Here is a 22,553-nt window from a genome sequence, read left to right as displayed (position 1 = left end):
AGCTGCAACACGTCATCGGGCGCGTAAAGTGTATGCGCTCGGCTAGGCGGCAGCGTCTTCCACACGTGGAGATAAACTAATAGTTTTGTTTTTCTTCTCCAAATGTGGACCTCACAGAATTCTTTAATTTTAACTTACAGGAGTTAAAACTCAACAAAAATTCCACCCCACATCAACAACAAACTATACCCACTTTTTTGCACTGTTCCAAAATTCACCAAAAAAAATATTGATATGGATGCTCTAACTTGTAATATGACCATATTTATCCTCTTTACCTCTACCATCTCTATAACCATATGACACGTGGAAATTGAGTTTTTTTTTATTTGCATTGCATTTTTCTAAGATAATACTACAAGAATATAATAAAAATAAGTTAAAAAGTTCTCTTACTCCAATTTTTCAATTGATTATTGATTATCACAAATAAAAAAAATCACACACATAATATGTCAAAGCCCATTTGCTCCACTGGGCCATTTTAGAAGTTAATTAATGAATATCTGAAACCCAATTTAAATGTAGTATTATGTATTTCACCTTGAAGCATTAAACTCCACAAATGGTGTCCTGCATAGAGTATTAAAGCAATAATCTAATTATGTATACAAATTAGTGCGTTTAGACTCTACTAATGAATAATGTTTAGAAAATTGTGTCACTTTAGAGGTCATCGGGTGGATACTGTTGGTCAGATTAAGGTGCTTAAAGTCGGGTCCTGAGTTTCTTTCATTAGTGTATATCTGATCTCCTTATCAATTCAATAATATAGATTTTTATGTTCAAGTGAAAACTACCTTTTAAGACATCTCCAATGATGAAAATTAGAGGAGAAAGGAGAAGAACATGGTTAGAGGGGAGATGAGCAAAATCTCCAGAGAAAACTATCTCCCCGGAGATAATGTTCCAAGGCGCGTGGCGAACTGGCGCGTGAGCGACATGCACCAATTAAGTGGTCGCGTTACTCACGCGCCACAAATGACATGCAATGGGTGGGGGACAACCAGTCCCACCTACTATTATGTTAAAAAAAAAAAAAATCACTTTTTGGAATATTCGAAAAGTTATTTGATTTACTCTTTTCTTTCCATTTTGTGGACTCAATTCCTTCACATCGATCACCATATAATCACCCTTCCTAATTTTCTTCAATCTTTTCCCCCTTTTCTCCTCATTTTGTGAGTCCTACCTCCTTTACAGTCCTACACATCATAAGAAATATATTATTTTATTTACTTTTTTTGTAATTAATAATTTCAACTTTATAATTATACTTTCTAATTTCAATTATAAATATAATTTAATAAATTACAAAATAAAATATTTTTTAATTTTATAAAATATAATTTATAAATTTAATTCAAACAATTAAACATGTAAGTTTGAATAAAATACAAAACCATAGATTAAATAAAAAACCAAAAGCATAAATAAAATGAAAATTTACATTGAATTATTGTTGAAATGTCTTCTTTATGATATTGTAGATCTAAAGGATATATATAGTGATTTAAAAAGTACAAAAAAAAAAACAAAAACAAAAACAAAAACAAAAACAAAAAAAAAAACAAAAAAAAAAAAAAAAAAACACACACACACACACGCACACTCAACACGGTCAAAATATTGAATGCATATGCTATATGAAATGAATTTAATTTTAGCCTCAACAGCTTTTAGCCCTTGAGGCTAAATTTACATTTTTTTATTATTATTATTAAATGTAGCAACACGGTGGGGAACATGTGGTCTTTTAGAATTTATTGTTGGGAGAGGTTTTTTGTGGCTCTCAAAATTGCTCGATGCTTTAGCCTAGAAGTATGTGGCCTTAGTTGTTTTGCGTATAGTATACTATTTAAACATAGTTATTCTTTGAGTTTGAGGCATCAGAAAGAGATTGTCCAATCCCTTTCATGTCCCTTTTTTTTTTGTTGAAAAATTTATAGAGAAGAAAATAATATTCAGTAATTATGTGCATATGATCTAACATTCCTGTGATTATTTGAAGTTGTGGAGTATATAAATAATCACATTTAATGTTAGATGATGAATAAGATTATTAATCGTGAAGTAATTATTTTATCAGATCACAATTAAACTTACGAAATTACAAAAAAATTGATTTCGTAGAATAAATAATCTGTCAATGATTTAGTACCGAAATATTAGAGTGGTAAAATGTGGAAGTTTATAGCATTTGGTATATGCTATATGTATAACGGTCCAAGAGGCTAGGAGCGGGTTCGGAGGGAATCTTCACTTGTGAAAATTAAATTTGAGTTATCTCAAAATTCTCCCCCACGAAGAGAGCTCATTTACCATCTGAGTTACCACCCTGGGTTATGTATATGTACGTATATACATGTGTGTAACTAAGTCCAATTCGGACAGTGTATAATAAATATAATACTCCAATAATTTGTTTAGTTAAGGATACAACTTTATCCTTGATGTTTGATTTTGAAATTTGAAGCTTCATCTTATCCGCATGGTTTTAACTTCCATTAACTACTTGCTAATTTGCCTATAAATAGGCATACATACATGCATGTAGCATTGCGGCAAAATATGGTTTCAGGCATGTAATAAGTATATAGAGGAAATGATAAAAGGATAATATATGTTTTCTTATTTCCTTAATAGGAAGTGGTTAAAGGGAATTGTACGTCTTTTTCTTTCTTAATTTTGTCGGGTTCGTTCTAATTGAAGTCTATGTACTTTGTGTATAACGCGTTTTCGATACATATCTTTTCATATTTATCTTTGTGATTGAATTTGTTAAGCAATCAAATTCAATTGTTACACTTTCATTGTATATCAAAATTTTTTATATGTTTATCATGTTGCTTTGGTAAAGAATTGATAAGAGTACATGCGTGAGAAAAAACTGATTGTTTTTGCTCTATGGGTTTGATACAAACAGTAAAAGGTAAAATAAAGGTAAAAGGGTAAATTATATGTGTATTTAGAGTTAATCATAGAAATGGTTCATTGACTATAATGAAATTGTTAATTTGGTCCTTGACTATTTTTCTTGATTAATTTGGTCCCGTTTGTTTTGCCGTTAGACATTCGTTAACTCAGACCAAATTGGTAATTCTGGTATAGTCAAGGAGTCATTTCAGTAATTAACTTTCGGAGAAACTGGTGCATGTGGTGAATGAAATGGTCTATTGACTATAGCAAATTTACCTATTTGGTTCTGAATTAACAGATGTCTAACTGCAAAACAAATAGAGAACGTGACCAAATTGATTAAGATTTTTAAAGTTAAAGGACTTAATTGATCAAGAAAAATAGTCAAGGATCAAATTGATAATTTCACTATAATAAAAGGACTATTTCGGTAATTAACTCGTGTATTTATTAACCATTGTTTTTTTTGAAACATATTAGCTCTTGTTAATTTAAAAATAGGTCGAAAGCGTAAAGTGATAATTATATACGTAAAATATTTATAGATTGTGAGGGTGGGGAGTGGGGACCAAAGTACGTAGTAATTTAATTAAATATCTATACTCCACTAATATAATGTTTGAAGAATAAATTTGCGGTAATTGGAAACATAATGGCACCAACTTAATTATGCTACATAAATGCTCTCTAACATTTAATGGAAGTTTTTTATACTACTCTATATTTCTCACCCACAATATTCGATAATCTACTTATATATACATATATATATATCTACTATCTACTATACTAATAAGAGCCCAAGAGAGTTAGGCCTATAATGGGTAGAAAAAATGGCGGTCACAGATTTTAATCAAATGAATGGCTCAGATTGATTAAAAGATTGATCAGATTTAAATTTTACACTAAAATTTTCTAAAATACCCGCACACCGTTACTAATTCCGTTAAAATTTTAAGAATTGGCGTTAGTTCACCGTTAACTTACTCATTGATTTCAATAAAAAAAAGTCTTAGGTTCGAATCTCATCCCAATCAAAGTTGGCATAATTAGTACTCTATTTTACTCTTATTAAATTATATAAATAATAATTTAGTAGTTACAACAAAAAATAATACATATGCATTTCTTTAATTTAGAATTATGTGTCTACAATGCCTTTATTCAAAAAAAAAAAAATTATTCATTATCAATAAATTAAATAAGAGAAATAATTTTATTAGTTATATTGTCTTTATTTTTCTTCAATATAAAAATTATTTATATTCAAATTTATTAATTGATTATATTCGCTACATTGTCCTTACAATGTCTTTATTCAGTGAAAAAATTATTAATTATCAATAAATTAATTAAAAAAAATATTTTCATTAGTTATATTGTCTTAATTTTTCTCAAATGTAAAAATTTTTACATTCAAATTCATCAATTGATTATATTCACTACATTATCTATTATCTTTTTTGTGCACTATTTTTCTAATTAAATATCAAAGTTATAATACAAAATAATGTTATATATTTATTTACCAAGTATTTTATTAATACCATGAAAAAATTAAAAAAATATAATTAATAAAGCCAACCATATTAACTACTTGAAAGATTTTGTGACAAAGAGAGTATTCAAATCACACAACAAATTGAAGTGAGAACTACCTCGCAACGTCCTTGTTTGACAATCACCAGTTAACGGTTAGCGTTAGCGGATTTGATCAGCGAATTTATTTAATTATTAACATTGGGTAGAAAAAATGATCGGGCAAATTATTAAATCAAATGAATGGTTCATATTGTTCAGGTTTTAATTTTTTTCTTTTAAGATTTTCTAATTTATCCTTAATTATATGATTATCCATTTAACTTTTCTGTTAATTCACCATTAGTCTAATTCTAATATTAAAGTCTAATATAGAATTATAACTACACCATTAATCTAATTCTAATATTAAAGTATTAATAGAACTTAACCACAAATCCTAATGTCGGAATCTCCTCAAACAATATTAGTATATATTTAATATTTTATGTCCTAATTTTTATTTGTTCTCCCTTATGTCCCGTATTTGGTTTCAACTATACATATACAATTATTTTATTGACAATTATAATCAATCTTGACTATATTATCTTGCATCTGTAAATTTAGAATTACCTATTTAACTCGCACGGGCTTAGCTCAATGGTTTAGTGGGTAGTATTTGATAGAAGAGACCAAGGTTTGAACCTCAGCGGCGGCAGTGCGGGAATTATGTCCAAAGTGGGCAGATTCCTTGTGCGTATCAGCATTTGGCCCTGTCTGCTGAACCATTGAGTCACCGTGATTTACAACTTCCCACAATGCTCTGTCGGGTCGGACTGTGGGGGGCCCTTGGGGTTGGGGACTCAACCTTTGGGAGAATAATTACCTATTTAAATACGCAAATTCAACCTTCAATTATCTATGCATGCACAATTTCAATATAATCCTGCCTTAATATACTTTAAAGTACTTATTTAACAAAAAAGCATTGGGCATTATCCTAATCGCGCAATGCGCGTAAAAAACTAGTTATATATACTAATAAGAGCCCAAGAGAGTTAGGCCTATAATGGATAGAAAAAATGGCGGTCAAATTTTTTAATCAAATGAATCGCTCAGATTGATCAGATTTTAATTTTTCTTTAAGATTTACTAATTTATCCTTAATGAATATGATTTTCCGTTAACTTTTTCGTTAAATATTACTTTTTCCGTTAATTTCGGTTAGTTCACCGTTAACTTACTCATTGATTTCAATAAGAAAGGTCTTATGTTCGAACCACATCCCAATCAAAGTTGGCATAATTAGTACTCTATTTTACTCTTATTAAATTAAATAATAATTTAGTAGCTACAATAAAAAATAATACATATGCATTTCTTTAATTTAGAATTATGTGTCTACAATGACTTTATTTTTTTAAAAAAATATTCATTATCAATAAATTAAATAAGAGAAATAATTTCATTAGTTATATTGTATTTATTTTTCTCCAATATAAAAATTCTTTACATTCAAATTCATCAATTGATTATATTCGCTACATTGTCTCTACAATGTCTTTATTAAAAAAAAATTATTCATTATCTATAAATTAATTAAGAGAAATAATTTTATTAGTTATATTGTTTTTATATTTCTCCAATGTAAAAATTCTTTACATTCAAATTCATCAATTGATTATATTCACTACATTGTCTATTATCTTTTTTGTGCACTATTTTTAATTAAATATCAAAGTTATAATACAAAATAATGCTATATGTTTATTTACCAAGTATTTTATTAATACCATGAAAAAATTAAAAAATATATAATTAATAAAGCCAATTATATTTACTACTTGGGGGGATTTGCTGACAAAGAGAGTATTTAGATCACACAACAAATTGAAGCAAGAACTATCTCGCAATGTCCTTGTTTGACAATCAGCTGTTAGCGATTAGCGTTAGTGGATTATATTAGCGAATTTGACCAGCGAATTATATCAACGGTTGGTAAAAAGATATTTGAAAAAAGCTGTTTAGATTAACATGTAAAATGACCTAAGGGTATACATATATTTAATAATAATAATAATAATAATAATAATAATAATAATAATAATAATAATAATAATAATAATAATAATAATTGTTTTAAAAAATAACAAAATAACAAAATATAATTAAGCCAATCATATTAACTACTTGGGGATTTATTGACAAAAAGAGTATTCAAATCACACAACAAATTGAGGTGTGAAACTATCTCGTAATGTCTTTGTTTGGCAATCAGCCGTTAGCTCTTCAATATTAGTATATATTTAATATTTTATGTCCTAATTTTTATTTGCTCTCCCTTATGTCCCGTATTTGGTTTCAACCATATCTATACAATTATTTTATTGACAATTATAATCAATCTTGACTATATTATCTTGCATTTGTAAACTTAGAATTGTCTATTTAAATACGCAAATTTAACATTCAATTATCTATACATGAACAATTCCAATATAATTTTGCCTTGATATACTTTAAAGTTCTTATTTAAAAAATTAATAATATTGGGCATTATCTCAATCGCGTAATACGCGTAAAAAATTAGTAGAGAGATAAATTACAATTATTTAGCGAGTCATTAAGAATGAAAATTTCTTATATTTCTTTATATTTCTCAATTCATACATTGTCACCTCTAAAAATTTTCATTTTTCAAAATAGAAAGCGCATATATATCATACTTATAAATTTCTTTATCTTACAAATTTATTTATTTAGAAAAGAAATAATTCTTCAATTAAATCAACTGGCGAAGACCTTGTGGTCTAGCAACATAATTGTGATTTTCTCAAATGGAATGTCACAAGTTTGAACCTTAGTGATGACATTGACTCTTTGTGCTTCAATAAGTTGAGATACTACATTATAACAGAGTCAATAGTACTAAAAAAAAAAAAAAAGATTATTCAAATCAACTAAGGGTGTGTTTAGAAACCCGGAAAATTATTTCTTGAAATCATTTTCCGGGTTTTTGATGTTTGACTAGGCAAGGAAAAGAGGGGTCAAAGGAAAATAACTCAAAGTCAATGAAAAATCACCCCACTTTTCTGAAAAATGACTTCCTTTTTTTTTTTTTTTTTTTTTTGGGAAGTCATTTTCCATCATCACGCTCCACTTCAATCTCCACGCCTTCAGCCTCCATCAACATGAGAACAAGCCAACAAATCCATCACCGGTTCTGATGACTGCGAGGTTTTCGATGACACGATAAATTCACGCCTTCACCCTCCATCAACACGACAAATTCATGACTGTTAAAGAGGTTTCCGATGACTGGTTTCCGACTGCAGAAACCAAAGATCTGGTTTCCGCAGTCGGAAACCAGTTCTCTGGTAACTGGTTTTCGATCGGAAACCAGTGAAATTCCGACTGCGAAAACCAGATAGAGATCTGATTTCCGCAGTTGGAAACCAGTTCTCTGGTTTCCGATGCGAAAACCAGAGAGGTTTCCGATATGGAAATTGGTTTCCGGCTGGAGACGGAAACCAGTGATGAACTGGGAGTATGTTTTTATTTTATTTTTTTCTCTCAGTATTTTTTTTTGTGAAATCAATTCCTCTCATTTGTGTAAAAATGGAGGTGGTTGTTTTGGGTTATGTGTTTATTTGTTTTGACTAAATTACACTGTTTTTTGAATTGTAAGTCAGGAAAGAAGAACACAAAGAGGATAAAATTTTAAGGAAGAAAAACACAGAGCATAAAATTTAAAAAAAAAAAAAAAACTTATCAAATAATATAAAAAGAAAAAAATAATGAAAAAATAAAAATAATTAAAGTATACAATTCTGATCATTTTTCTGAAAAATGAACCAAACATACAAAGACAATTTTCCGTTGTGCAGCCAAACACCGAAAAAGAAAATATTTTCTGAAAAATGACTCATGTTGGTTTTTGGGTTTTTGGGCCCAGGGAGGTCCAACACAACTTTGGTCGGTGGGTTCACCTTTCACATGCGGCTTATAGAAAAATAAGTAGAAAAATATAACTCAATGCTTTTTGTACGTGGAAACTGGAAGGAAAACCACGGGCCTTTTTGGGCGGTGCCAAGCCTAATTCCACTAGGTATTTCGTAGGTGTCTTTGTACATGTTGTATGGCTACTTTGTATATGTAATATGGAAATATTGTGTAGGGAGAGAGCTATACTTTGTACATGGAGAGATGGAGTATGCTTCTTGATGGAATGGTGGTGGAGTCTTCTCATGTGGAGTCTTCTTCATGCGTGGAAGAGTGGTTGAGCCTTCTTGGGAGAGTGATCTTCTAGTGTATAGGAATAGTGCTTGGGAGAGTCCTCCCATGTGTGGATGAATGAATGGAGTCTTCCTTGAGAGAGTGTTTTTAGAAGAGTGATATGTGGCCTCCCCCTATGTAAGAATGGATGTCCCCCACCTCTTGCTCCTTTCCTCCTTTTATAGCAACAAGTTCAAGAATATGGCCGTTGGGCAATTAACAAGGATTCATTAGGCTAATAAGTATGTATTTATGTGGGGGTTATGGGTCCTCAAATGTGGGTAGCCGTTGGCTAATTTGTAGTGGTCAAGGGGTTTTAATAGGGGAATTATGAATAATAAATTGAAAATAAAAAGGGGGTAATAACTTTGGGGGTTAGGATGAGGTAGGTAAATAGTAAATAGGACTTTAAGGGTAGATAATTAGGAGTTTAATAGGGGCTAACGGCTAGTTTTAGGCCGACCTTCTACCCGTGCCGATCCCACACTCGCGCCGACTCCTGGGTCGAGCCGACTCCTCGGTTTGGCTCGTATCTCTTTTGGGCTTACTCTACTTTTCTTGGGCTTGATCTCTTTTCTTCTTGGGACCCAAGCCCACGGGGTTCACACCCCATCAACTCATTTTTCAGAAATCATTTTCCTGCTTTCCAAACGAACCCTAAAGTGAACTTATTCAATAACATTTTAAATATTGAATCTAAAAATTAAAGTATCGCTCAAAAGTTTGAATATTTAAAATAAAATTCTAATATCACAACCCGACACAATGCGCACACATACCCGCATCCATTGTCACTATCACAAGAGCATTTGGTGTGTTAAAAATGAAAATAATAATTGAATTCAAATTATTTTGTATTTTATGATTTATGATTATAGAAAAAATGTAATTTATGTCCCTCACAAATATATTAATTATCAATGTCACCTTTACGTTATTAATGGTATAAATGTTGCCTCTCAGTTTTCAAAACGTGGCATATATTGCCCCTACCTTAATAAAATGTTATAAAATAAACATTTATTATTATTATTATTATTATTATTATTTAATATCAAATATACAATAATATTGATCTAATGTGTCAAGTAACTTGAAGTTAACAGAAAAAAAAAGATATAAAAAAGCTTAGTTGCATTATTTTATTAAGTTTGAATATTTAGTTGAAATTTTTTAAATTTAAAACTTTAATTATTGTTAATAGCTAGAGAATTTTTTTTTTTGAATGTTACTGACTCTATTATATTGTAGTATCTGTTCAAACATACTTTCTCAACCTAATGAAGCACAAAAAGTCAACAATGCATCCATTAAAGCTTGATCTCATGACATCTCACATGAGAGAGGTTACTACATGTCATTTGAGTACAAGGTGCTTGGCAGTAGCTAGAGAACTTATTTGTTTTGTTTTTTTCAATAAATAAATTAATTAAGGCATCCTATGTTTTACAAGTTTATACCCAATCCCAAAAGCTCACAATTATTTGCCAGCCATGCCTTTTGACTATTTCTGCCCACTCTTTGACTTATTATATACCCAATTTAAATACATTGTTAAACATTAAAATAAATTACAAGTTAGGAAGTTGAGAAAATATAATTGTCACACAAACAAATATCAATCCACCCAAGTCAAATTCCATGATCAGATAAGATAGTATGCTTTCATGACGGTGGCTTCATTTATTATCGAGAAAAATACTTTTTTTTTTTTAAAATAATTATGTTTTGATTTCAAAATAAGGTATGGAGCGGATGAAATATTACTCTAATATTTGGTTGTTATGAGTTTGATGTTTGTCAATGCTTCTTTGGTCTATGTTATTTTTATATTGATTGATCATTCATGAATTAATCTAGTATATTGATGCATATTCAAAAGTAATTTTAGAAAGAAAATATTTCATTAGTCTATTATTACAATTCCACACATAGCTCTTCCAGGAGAACCATAACTGGTTAAATTTTAAAAGTTGAAGGACAGTATGTGGTAAATTTGGACCACGGATAGTAACAATTTGACAGTCGAAAGATCATGGGTGATTAATTTGAAAGTTTAGAACTAAACGTGGCAAAACCACCATACTCGGAGGACTCCATATATCATTATATATATATATATATATATATATATATATATATATATATATAAACTAATAATTAAGTGTGAATAAATGTTATATTCTTCATTTATATCCATTTTTTCGTTACGCTTTTTTTATACATTACGCAATAAAAGTTGTACTATACAATATTTTAGACAAGCGTACCTCTATGACTGTTATAACTTCCATATATTATCATGTCTACTATTGTTATCATGCATATACATCTACTATATGTTTTATTATATTCTTCAATAATAATAATAGTAATATACACATTATATATTTGATTTATATGTCAATTATTTTTTGTCAAGTAATTTGTAGTTCAATGAACTTCTGTGACTCTTCCAAATGAAAAGTCTTATGTTCGAATGACACATCTTAAACAAACCCTAAACAACTTTTCGGGTTAAAAGTTTAAAACCTGTGTTTTCCATACCTGTTTCCGTGGAATATAAACTTTTATTAGTGGCAAGTGGTGTAACTAAAGCAATATAATTATTAGTGTAATTACATCAATTGGACTACAGCTCAACACATAGCCAGCTGCTGGGTTGACACGCATGCGGCTAGGCTACCATCAGCTCCAAACTCCAAAGATATATAGGTCGATGGCTAGATGGATGGTTAGCCGAGCCATAAAGAGAGGGTAATTTATATCATGTCCACGTAACATTATACACCATGAATTGAAATAACGAGATTAATAATTCATATTCATAAAGTACAAAATTTTATAACACAAAACACAAGCATAAAGTACATAATTCATACTCGTAACTTGTAAGGTACAAAATTTCATAGCACAAGACATAAAAAAATCATAACACAAAACACATATACATGTTATATATTTACTTATTTTTCAAATTTGATTTAAGTACATAATTTGTATTCATAGGCACAAAATTTCACAACACAAGACACATAAATTCATAACATAAAATACAATTAATCAATTACTAATTTATTTCAAGTACAAAATTCATATTCATAAGGAACAAAATTTCATAACGCAATACACAAAAAGTCATAATATAAATATACATAAATCAGAGTCCATAGTGAAATGTAAACCCTGGTCCATGGTATAACCATTGTAAAAAGAGCCGTACGTGGATTCATTTCATTGACCAAACCCCATCCTCTTAAGTCTTTATATTATTCTCTATGCTATAGAAACTTCCTTTGGAGTTTTATATATGTTTCAAAAAGAGATGAGGGAATGTTTTTCAACGTTTTACCCGTGATTAACGTATGACGTTATGTCGTGTGTTGGGTTTATATACGTAATCGAATAATAATTGAGTATGACTTAAAATGAAACCATTTATTTAAAATTAATCTAATATCATCAAATAATTTTAATATAATATTTTAGTGACACAAAGTTTACTATAGTAATTATCAAGGATCTTGTAGTCTAATGGTACCATGTTGCTCTCATATGTGGAAAGTATTAGGTTCGAGTCTCAGAGGCATTTGATGTAATTGGGTATCCCCATATATATATATATATATATATAAATATATATATATATATATATATATATATATATATATATATATATATATATATATATATATATATATATATATATATATATATATATATATATATATAAAGTTTACTATATTAATTGAGGAGTGTTATTATATTAAAAAGTCTTGAAATTAATCAATTTTCAAGTGATTCACTTGATTAACAATGTTATTTGTTATTTATTTGGTATAAATAGATTGTATAATTTAATTGTTGAACACAAAATTAAGATTGAATTTAGTCATCATTTTGTTATAGATTCGTGTTATTTTTTTAAAAAGAGAAAAATTAAAAAAAAAAAAATATTTTTTTTTTTGAGAAGAAAAAATACATTCCTTTTTGTTTACTTCCAACTGAATATCAAAAAATGAAAATATTTTTGAAAAACGAGTATGATAGTATAAATTAAAATAGAGTTAGGAGGTCTAGAGCTACACTATGATAAAGGGGATTAGGAAAATATAATGTATCAATGAGTATAGTACAAGTCAGATGATCAGTTCGATGTTGATTGTATCTGTCCAATTGTCGAAGTGATTGAGTAATCTTAGTTGATTACAAAAGTACAAGTATATAAATGAGTAGAAAATATCATTTAGCTAGGTAGAGAACGAATATTTATACTTGAGGTCCAATATAATACAATAATTGCTTGTAACAAGTGGGGTTGACACAATCGTTATGCTGTGCATCCGGTTGCACCGTACTTGGTGCATCCGGATCCACACGACGTCGTTTAGGGAGTAACGGTGCCGTTAGTGGCACCGTTTCACTCCACCAATCAGATATATTTTTTTTTTAAAAAAAATAAAACAATGCTCCTTCGTTTCTTCTCCACTGCATTTCACTTCCCGCACTCCATTTTTTCTCCAACACGATACCCTCCGTAAACGCTTCAATCATCTCCATTTCCTTACCATTTCTTTAGAATTTTCTAGCTTTCAAACACACTCGTCGTCGCTATTGTCGCCGGCGTCCGATCATTGCGAATTCAACAGTGTTTTCTCTGTAAACCAGAGCTCATCATCATCCTATAACAGGTATAAATGCATTTTACGTTGATACATAATGCATTTACACAAAACAAGCATTCATTTTGAGTATATATTTATGAAATTTTAAACTAGGGTTTTATACTGTTTAATCTTGTATGAATGTATAGTTATTTGATTATTAACGTGCATGGTTATGATTATGGGTTTATGAGTATATTTATAAGTTTATGGAACTGTAGTTTTACAATTTTGGAAGTATAGTTGTACATTTATGGAATTGTAGACATACAGTTTTGGGTGTAGTACTCTGTTAACCTTACTCTGTGCACCAAACTGCATTCATGCCTTCTTAACATAATTTGCTTTGTGCGTATACTTATGGAATTGTAGTTTTACAATTTTGGAAATATAGTTGTGCGTTTATGGAATTGTAGTTATAGAGTTTTGGATGTAGTACTCTGTGAACCTTACTCTGTGCACCAAACTGCATCAATGCCTTTTTAGCATAATTTGCCTTGTAGGTATGCTTATGGAATTGTAATTGTACAATTTTGGAAGTATAATTATGCGTTTATGGAATTATAGTTATACAGTTTTGGATGTATTACTCTGTGAACCTTACTCTGTGCACCAAATTGCATTCAAATCCTTTTTAGCATAACTTGCCTTGTGGTATGCTTATGAGATTATGGAATTGTAGTTTTACAATTCTGGAAGTATAGTTGTGTGTTTATGGAATTGTAGTTATGAAGTTTTGGATATAGTACTCTGTTAACCTCACTTGATGTTTTTTATTTGCAGAAATGGATCAGTCAGGTGTGGCAGATGATTCTACACTTGGTCAATTTGTGAAGTCTGTAAAAAAGAGAACAACCAGAGCAGTATTGAGCTCACAAGCTGCTGAACTCACCCCTGCCCAGGAAGATCAAGCAGAGCCTTCGACAAGGCAACAACCAGCAGCTGTAAAAAGAAAGAGGGCACCACCACAAAAGCAAGAGAGAGTACGGGACCCTGATGTGAACTACTTCAGTACACGAATGGGTCCCAAGCAAATGTATGACCTTGTCCAGCGTCTAACACATGACCAAAAGGATGCTGTGATTGATATGGGTTTTGGAGGGCTGCTGCACCTACAATTTTCAAGCAATTACTCACAACTTGTTGAGTATCTCCTGCAAAGGTTTGATGTTTTCAAATCAGACTTCATATTGGATGGTGACCATCTACATGTTGGTGAAGAGGATGTTGAATACATCTTGGGACTCCCCCGGGGGAAGAGAGATGTTGAGGAAGGTACAAAGAGTGAAGAAAATTCTACAGCTGCATATAATAAGGTCCTGACTGAGTGGAGGAAAAGATGGAATGTCAGGTCAGGGTCACCCATAACAACAAAGATGCCTGATGAAATAATCAGGAGAGGTGACCATGGAGATGCCTTCAAGAGAGACTTTGTGGTGTTTGCTGTCTCATCTCTGCTCCGGGGAAATACAGGAAGATATGCCAACTATCGAGTTATCAAGTCATTGCTCAACATCCGGTCAATCTCAAGACTTAATTGGTGCAAGTACACGTACAATTCTTTAATTGATTCGTATGACATTTACAAAGACTCTCCTACCAGATCCTTTGGAGGTCCAATGGTATTCATCCTGGTAATATCCCATTATACATAAAATGTTCTAATTATGTAATTATATTCATGCAATTATGGAATCATAAATATGCAATTCTGTATGTGTGGTTATGCCCTTATGGATGTGTAGTTTTGTAATTGTGGAATTGTGGTTTTCCAATTATGGAATAATAGTTTTACAATTATGGAATTATAGTTAATCAATTATAGATGTGTACTTTATGGATTATGGAATTATAGTCATCCAATTATGGAATTATAGTTATGCAATTATGGAATTATAGATATGCAATTCTGGATATCTAGTTTTATAATTATGGAATTATAGTTATGCAATTATGGAATTATAGATATGCAATTCTGAATATGTAGTTATTCAATTCCTTAACATACTCTTCTGTACTTCTTGAAGCTCTTCTACTTTGACCGAGTACAGTTCAGAGGCATGACCGTCAACCGCACATTCCCAGCAATAAAAGCTTGGACAAAAAGCCTTGTACGCAAGCGAGTATCGGCTGAGATAAAATCAGGGGGTTTTGGTAAGGGCAAAGTTATCCCTCGATTTCAGAGACCTACTGCCATTGCATCTACATCATCACCCCGACCTGCACCTCCTCCTGCTGCAATACCAAGGCCAGTGTCCAGCCCTGCTGCTACACCAACTATTCCAGCTCCATCTGTGCCTCTGACAAATGTTGACCGAGTAACAAATGTGCTTCAACGGCTTACAGCAGATGTCCTTGAGTTCGGTCAGGTCATGTCTGACATTGGCAAGCAAGGGGCCCCGGTTGAAATCATGAAGAGGGCTTTTTCAGGAATATCAACAATGCTGAGTGCTGCAAGCACAATTCAACCGACTCCTAGCCCAACTGCCTCGCAATTGGATGACATCTTCTTTGGAAGTGAGAGCTTCACATCAGCAGTTGATTCTCTGGTAGCAGCTTTTGAAAAAACAAGAAAGGAAATGGAAATAGAAGTCCCATCATTTGAGCTACTTGGACGCTCTACACCAACCCCACCACCATCTCAACAGCAGCCTTTGGACACCTTGGTGGATAACATTGTGAGGAGTGCAGGAGTATCAACAGAGAAGGAAGCAACTCCATTGCTAATCAGAGTGCCATTCGAAAAGTCCACCACTCCTACTACCCCTGCTGCCCAAACTGCTGCTGAGATTGATGAATTTGATAAGTAGGTTACTGCTTTCTTATGCAGATTTAGACTATAAATATGGTTTTCAATTCATCAATAATTATGAATATTAAGTTTGATTAATATGAATATATTCTTATTCAACTAGTGACGTTGATTTCTTTACAATTATGGATATGTATTTCTCAAATTATGGACATATAGTTTATAGATTATAGAAATGTAGTTATACAATTCTGGAATTATACTTGTGGGGTTATGAACTGCCTCTGTTTTTTTCTGGACAACAGGGCTATGGATGAAAGTGAATCTGATGTTGAGGATGTTACTGTGAGAAAGAGACCTGTGCGCAAATTCAGGAACATCCCGCTTCATTTGAGGTCACCATATTGGAATAAGAACAAAGGCTCCATCAATAATGCAACTCCCAAAGAAAAGGTTTTTTCAAACTACGCATTTTTGGAAGCCTCAAGTGAGCACCCGGGAGGGTATGTTTCCATCCACCAATTTTACTTAAATTTTATTCATTAATTTATGTTCTTATATTTATTTATTTACTGTATTGTAGAGAGACATTGTTCAAATATGGTGATTACTACTTCACAAGGGATGATTTTGCAACTATGTGCAACGGTGAGCTACTGAGCAGCTTCCTAGATGTCTGGTCCCTACGTTTTACATTGCTGAACATGCCCCGTGCGGTTGGGGAGACAAAGCGGGTCTACTTCTCCACCCTAGTACATGTAAGTGTTCACAAATTATGAATATATAGTTTTTAGATTATGGATATGTAGTTATTCAGTTCTGGATGTGTACCTGTGAACCCTTGGTTTTATAATTTTGTAATTCTGGAATTATAGTTATGCAATTATAGAACTATACTTATGCAATTATGGAATTGGTTATATGCAATTATGGAATTATTGATATGAAATTATGGAATTATAGTTATCCAATTATGGAACTATAGTTGTACAATTCTGGAAATGTATATATATATAACTCTGTATGTATAACTTTAACATTTTCAACAAATATTATTTGGATTATGACTACCCATTCCTGCATTTGTATGTGCAGCTTCAAATTGATCCCAATGATCAGTGGATGAAGGATCTCCCAACTCACATAAAAATGAAGAATTTCAATGAGAGATTGAGCTATGAAATAACCAGCTTCGGGAACCTAGACATCAGTGATGCAGATCTGGTAAGTTCTATTACCCATGTCCAATTTGACTTTATCATGTCCAAAAAAATACTAACATTGCTTTAACTTTGAATTGGAATTAGATATTTTTCGCAGTTCATCGCCATGGTCACTACTTCTTGGTCTGCTTCAATGTGAAAGAACATAAAGTACAGGTCATTGACAACAAGGAGTTACCAGCTGGTGTTTCGGAGAAGGACAAATATGGCAACTGCCCACACTTATTGGTAATTTTGATAAAAAAAAACTTGACATTCTTACCATTACCTATCTATTGACATAAAAGCATTATCAACACTAAACTAACTTTTCTGACCAGATTGAAGCATTCAGTGGTTACCTTAAGGCCGAGTGCCACTCCTTGTATGTGAAATTGCAAAAAGTTGATATAAAGTACCTTAAGTTGGACTGGGCAAACACTGAAAACGTCACTGATTGCGGGATCTATGTACTCCGTCATATGGAGACATTCCGAGGGACTCTACAAGACTGGCAGCCAGGATTCAAGAAAAATATGCGCTTGAATGTAAGACTACCATACATATTATAGTTTCAAAATACATTAAAAATAAATAAAACTGCGAATGACTAATTACTTAATGTTATTTGTTTATAGGCAAGCTTCATGTGTGAATTGCGAGCGAAATATGCTGCGAACCTCATAAAGTGGAGAATGAATGAAGTCAGGGGGGAGGTTCTGCAAGCGGCCAAAAGAGTTTCGAAGAAGAATTGAATGAATATTCTTCAACATGTTGACTGAATTCTAAACAATTAGAAAGTTTTTGTGAACTACATTGACAATGTGACTTGTATTTTGTGAATGTAGATGCATGATGTTAATAGCTAAATAACAATTTACATCTGATCTATGCACCTCTTTCTCTTTTCTCTTCTTTTCTTTTCTTTACTTTTTTTGTTTTTTTTTTTTTGTTTTTTTTTTTCATGTATCAAATCTATAATTGCATGACTACTATAAATCCAGAATTGCAAAACTATAGTTCCATAATTGCATAACTATAATTCCATAATTTCATAATTATAATTCCATAATTGTATATAAACAATTCCACAATTGCATAACTATAGTTCCATAATTGCGTAACAATAATACCATAATTGCAAAACTATACATCCATACTTGCATAACTAAACACCACAATTTCATAACTACAAATTCATAATTGCATACCTTTCATAATTGCATGACTACAATTCCATAATTGTATAACTATAATTCCATAATTTCATAACTACAGTTCCAAAATTGCAAAACTACATATCCAGAATTACAAAACTAAAACTGTATAATTGCATAAAATCAATGATAACAACTTGTATTTCTCAATCTACACCTACATTGTCATCTAAACCCTTACTAAACTGAACAAAATCTGAACTTGAAGAACTTGGATGTACAAGGTATCCATCCCCAGCAAGCTTGGATATGTTTTCCAACACCAAAGACTGAACAGCACCCTTTGTACTCAATGCAGCTTTATTTGCAACACTCCTTCTCCCCCTTGCAAGACTGTACTTCTTTTCAATAACACCACTCCTCCTTTTGTTACGCTCACCTTTCAATCTCCGACTTGAAGGATTTTGAACACCACCACTTGAAGATGAAACACCACACTCTTCAATATGCACATGCCCAACCTCGGCTTCAACCTTTTTCTTTACATCATCAACAGCCTCGTCACACAGTTTCCTCGCTACGCTGCTATCTTGACTAGACACAACTAATCTTTGAAATTTTCTACTAATATCGAACACCCAAATTGATGGAGGAACACCAACATTATAAACCATAGAATCAATGTTGACATTCCTACCATCAATAACCTTTTTAGTCCATCTTTTAAGTATATATTTGTCGGGAATACTAGAAACACAATGTACGTGAAGAATGCGTATACAATGACAACATAGAATTCCCAACTCAGACATCAACTTGCAACTACAAGAAATGTCCAAGTTGGCTGCGTTAAAACTAACCTCATGCCTTATAATATCTATATCTGGCCGCCACACGTGATACTTCTGTTGACGGCCATCATTCAACACCATCTCTTGATGACACGCACTGCCTTTCATGAATTGTTCCTCAAACAGAAAATATATCTCAATCGTGTATACCTCTCTAGCATGTGAAAGAAGTTTCACATGCTCCATCATCATAGCGGGTACCCCTTGAGCACACCGAAAGTCTTCACCGTTCTCTTTACTTCTCCATTCAGAAATTACGCTTACAAACGATGAATAGAAATCACAAAGACCCGCTGTCTTGGACAACCTTCTAGAAATCGAATGATTTGTAGTTTCACTCCTTTGTGATGATAGAATGCCCCCAGAAAAATAGTCCTTGTTAAATGCTGGACACCACTTCTCCCTACAGTCATATAGCTTTTCTAACCAAGTATTCTTGTGACATTTATAGTCAGTCACCAACCTGAAAATGGTAAGACAAAATCCCAAATGATTATGAAGCAGAATATTAACAAGCAGCATCACCACATCTAACACATACTCAGAATTTCTATTGCTCTATATACATAATTGGAATACTATATGTCCATAATTGATAGACTATATATCCATAATCCATACTACTACATTTCCAGACACCACCAGTAAGTTCAACTGCTATATATCCATAATCGGTATACTATATATCCATAATCGGAATACTATATATCCATAATCCATATACTACATTTCCAGACACCACCACTGCTATATATCCATAATCGAAATACTATATATCCATAATTGATGCACTATACATCCATAATTACAAACGTAATGCAATAAAAACGATTAATTACTAACATACCTTGTCCAATAGAATTGAAATTCAGCTTCGGTCTCTGTGTATTTCAACACGTAGTTAAACATATCCAAGAAATCCTTATTGCTCCTTAACGTCTTGATATGCTTCTTTGAATTCTCACTGATATGCCATATGCAAAGACGATGACGTGATGTTGGAAACACTTTAGATATAGCAGCAGTCATAGCTGCACATTGATCTGTCATAATAGTCTGTGGAGACTTGCCACCCATTGATCTTGAAAACACTTTAAACAACCACACAAACGATTCTATCCTCTCGTTCATCAAAAACCCGCATCCAAACATTACATTCATGCAATGGTGATTCATCCCTACGAAAGGGGCACAAATCATATCGTATTTGTTTGTGCGATATGTCGTATCATGCACTAACAAGTCCCCAAACACCTCGTAATCTCGTCTCATTTGACCATCCCTCCAAAAAAAACTGCACAACCTTGCATCCAAGTCAAGTTCAAAATCAAAGAAAAAATCAGTCTCGGTAGACTGCCTCCTCCTAAAAATTTCAATTAAAGAGTTAGAATCCGTTCCATCCAATCGCTTGACAGTATCCGCAGCCATTGAATTATAAGCATCTCTACTGGTGAAACCAACTAAAGGGGACCCCCCCGATTGGTGTTTTAGGAACCTAATACCATCTGCCAATGCAACACCACTGTCCTTCAAACCTTGTAAATATAAGAGCTGATTATCTCCGACACTCCTATGTGAACGAAGTAGATGACTCTTGTTGAACACACATAACTCGTGATTGTGCACTTTCTCGTGTTTCGTAACTGTCCACAACCCATCATCACCCACGTCAAATTGAACAAACGCTCCACACCCTGTCCTTGTGTCAATTTTGGAATAAGCCTTAACCCCACTGTTAGCCTTGTAACCAGCCTTAGAACAACAAAATTTCTTCATTTGAATTGTGTTCGAAGATCCCTTGTATCGTTGATGACCCTTCCTCACACTAAAACCAAGTGTATATGCATAACTGTTATACACCTCAAAAGCCTCATCAGCATTACTTACTACCAAACCAACCAAATCTTGATCAACTGCAAATATAACACAATAATAACCATTTCCATTAACACATAATTCCTAACCATAATTTGCTAATTAAAAGGTAAACCACTATGAATAAACCTGTAATTGATGAAGATCCATCAACATCTACTGAACCATCCACAATGCCTTCACTAACTACATTATATAGACATGGTGAACATTAATTCAAACAGTTCATCAAACAGAAAAAACAGAGTGTCTACAGATTCTGTATATATAGTTATATGATTATGGAAATATAGTTATACAATTCTGGATACACAGTCGCAACAAACTGCCAAAACAGAGTACCCCTAATTCTGAATATATAGACATGCAATTCTGGAAATATAGTTATGAAATTATGGAATTATTGTTTTCAAATTCTGAAATTGTTGTTACACAATTATGGAAATTACTTACGTGATTTTGCACAACTATTTGCAGATTCTAGACACAAACATCACTGCTAATCACATAATCATATAAAAAACCAAAAGGAACGATTGCAAAAACAATAACAAGATCACCTTGAATCGAATGCCAATCATCAACTGCGGAATTCGTCTGCTCTGTTCCATCCTCCATCTATCAATCACTTTGTAATTCCCGATTTCGATTTGCGATTGCGATTTGCGAATGCGATTGAGATTGCGATCGCGATTCCGGTGATATCGAATGCCAATACCACAGCGAACAACTGCCAACGATCGAGTTTGAAACTTGGAAACAAACTCAAAAGGAATTTGGAAGTAAACGCCGTTAACGGAATTTTTTTTTTTTTTTATAAAACCCCGCGTCATTAGGCTAAAACGAAGTCGTGTGGATCTGTATGCACCATGCATGGTGCATACAGATCCACAGCATAATTTGCCGGGGTTGACATGACATATTCTTATTAACAGAGAAGGACAATCGGTTAGCCCACTCGAGTATTACATGAGGTGGGACATTTATTGCTCATTAGTCCTCTCCAACTACTTTTCAAAAATGTAGATCTAGGTTCTCCTAACTACCAGATCCTAAGCTAGTCGATCAACCATCCGACTCATACTTGGGCCCTTGTCCCCGTTTCTTTATGGAGCAATAGCTTAAGATTATTGAATCATTGGATTATCATATAACCTTTTTAGAGTCGTTTTTTACATAAAATATTTTTTAAATTTCCAAACCGATCATACATAAAATGAGACCATGTAACTCTCATGGATTCCACATTTAAAGTTTGATGACAAACATGAGAATCTAAAAAATCAACTCCAAATCTTAGACAAACAAAACCATCTAATTTACACAAAAGATAAATT

The 22,553-nt window shown here is 32.3% G+C and overlaps 2 protein-coding genes across 2 annotated transcripts; one reads left to right on the top strand and one right to left on the bottom strand.

The window, feature by feature from the left end:
* Positions 1–14,164: 14,164 nt before the first annotated feature.
* On the top strand, positions 14,165–17,421 carry LOC109173574. Its single transcript, XM_019322816.1, has 5 exons — positions 14,165–15,013; positions 15,407–16,185; positions 16,437–16,634; positions 16,715–16,889; positions 17,227–17,421. Exons 1-5 carry the CDS (start codon positions 14,165–14,167, stop codon positions 17,419–17,421), a joined length of 2,196 nt encoding a protein of 731 aa, XP_019178361.1.
* Positions 17,422–18,696: 1,275 nt separating this feature from the next.
* Positions 18,697–21,834, bottom strand: LOC109173573 (protein FAR1-RELATED SEQUENCE 7-like). Its single transcript, XM_019322814.1, has 5 exons — positions 21,777–21,834; positions 21,346–21,402; positions 20,350–21,254; positions 20,189–20,289; positions 18,697–19,804 (listed from the first exon to the last, which is right to left on the bottom strand). The coding sequence occupies exons 1-5, from the start codon at positions 21,832–21,834 to the stop codon at positions 18,697–18,699; spliced, it is 2,229 nt and encodes a 742-aa protein (XP_019178359.1).
* Between the last annotated feature and the right edge of the window lie 719 nt (positions 21,835–22,553).

The sequence above is a fragment of the Ipomoea nil genome, unplaced genomic scaffold, assembly GCF_001879475.1.
Source record: "Ipomoea nil cultivar Tokyo-kokei standard unplaced genomic scaffold, Asagao_1.1 scaffold0482, whole genome shotgun sequence".
Taxonomy (NCBI): domain Eukaryota; kingdom Viridiplantae; phylum Streptophyta; class Magnoliopsida; order Solanales; family Convolvulaceae; genus Ipomoea; species Ipomoea nil.
This window is presented reverse-complemented; position numbering and strand designations above follow the sequence as displayed.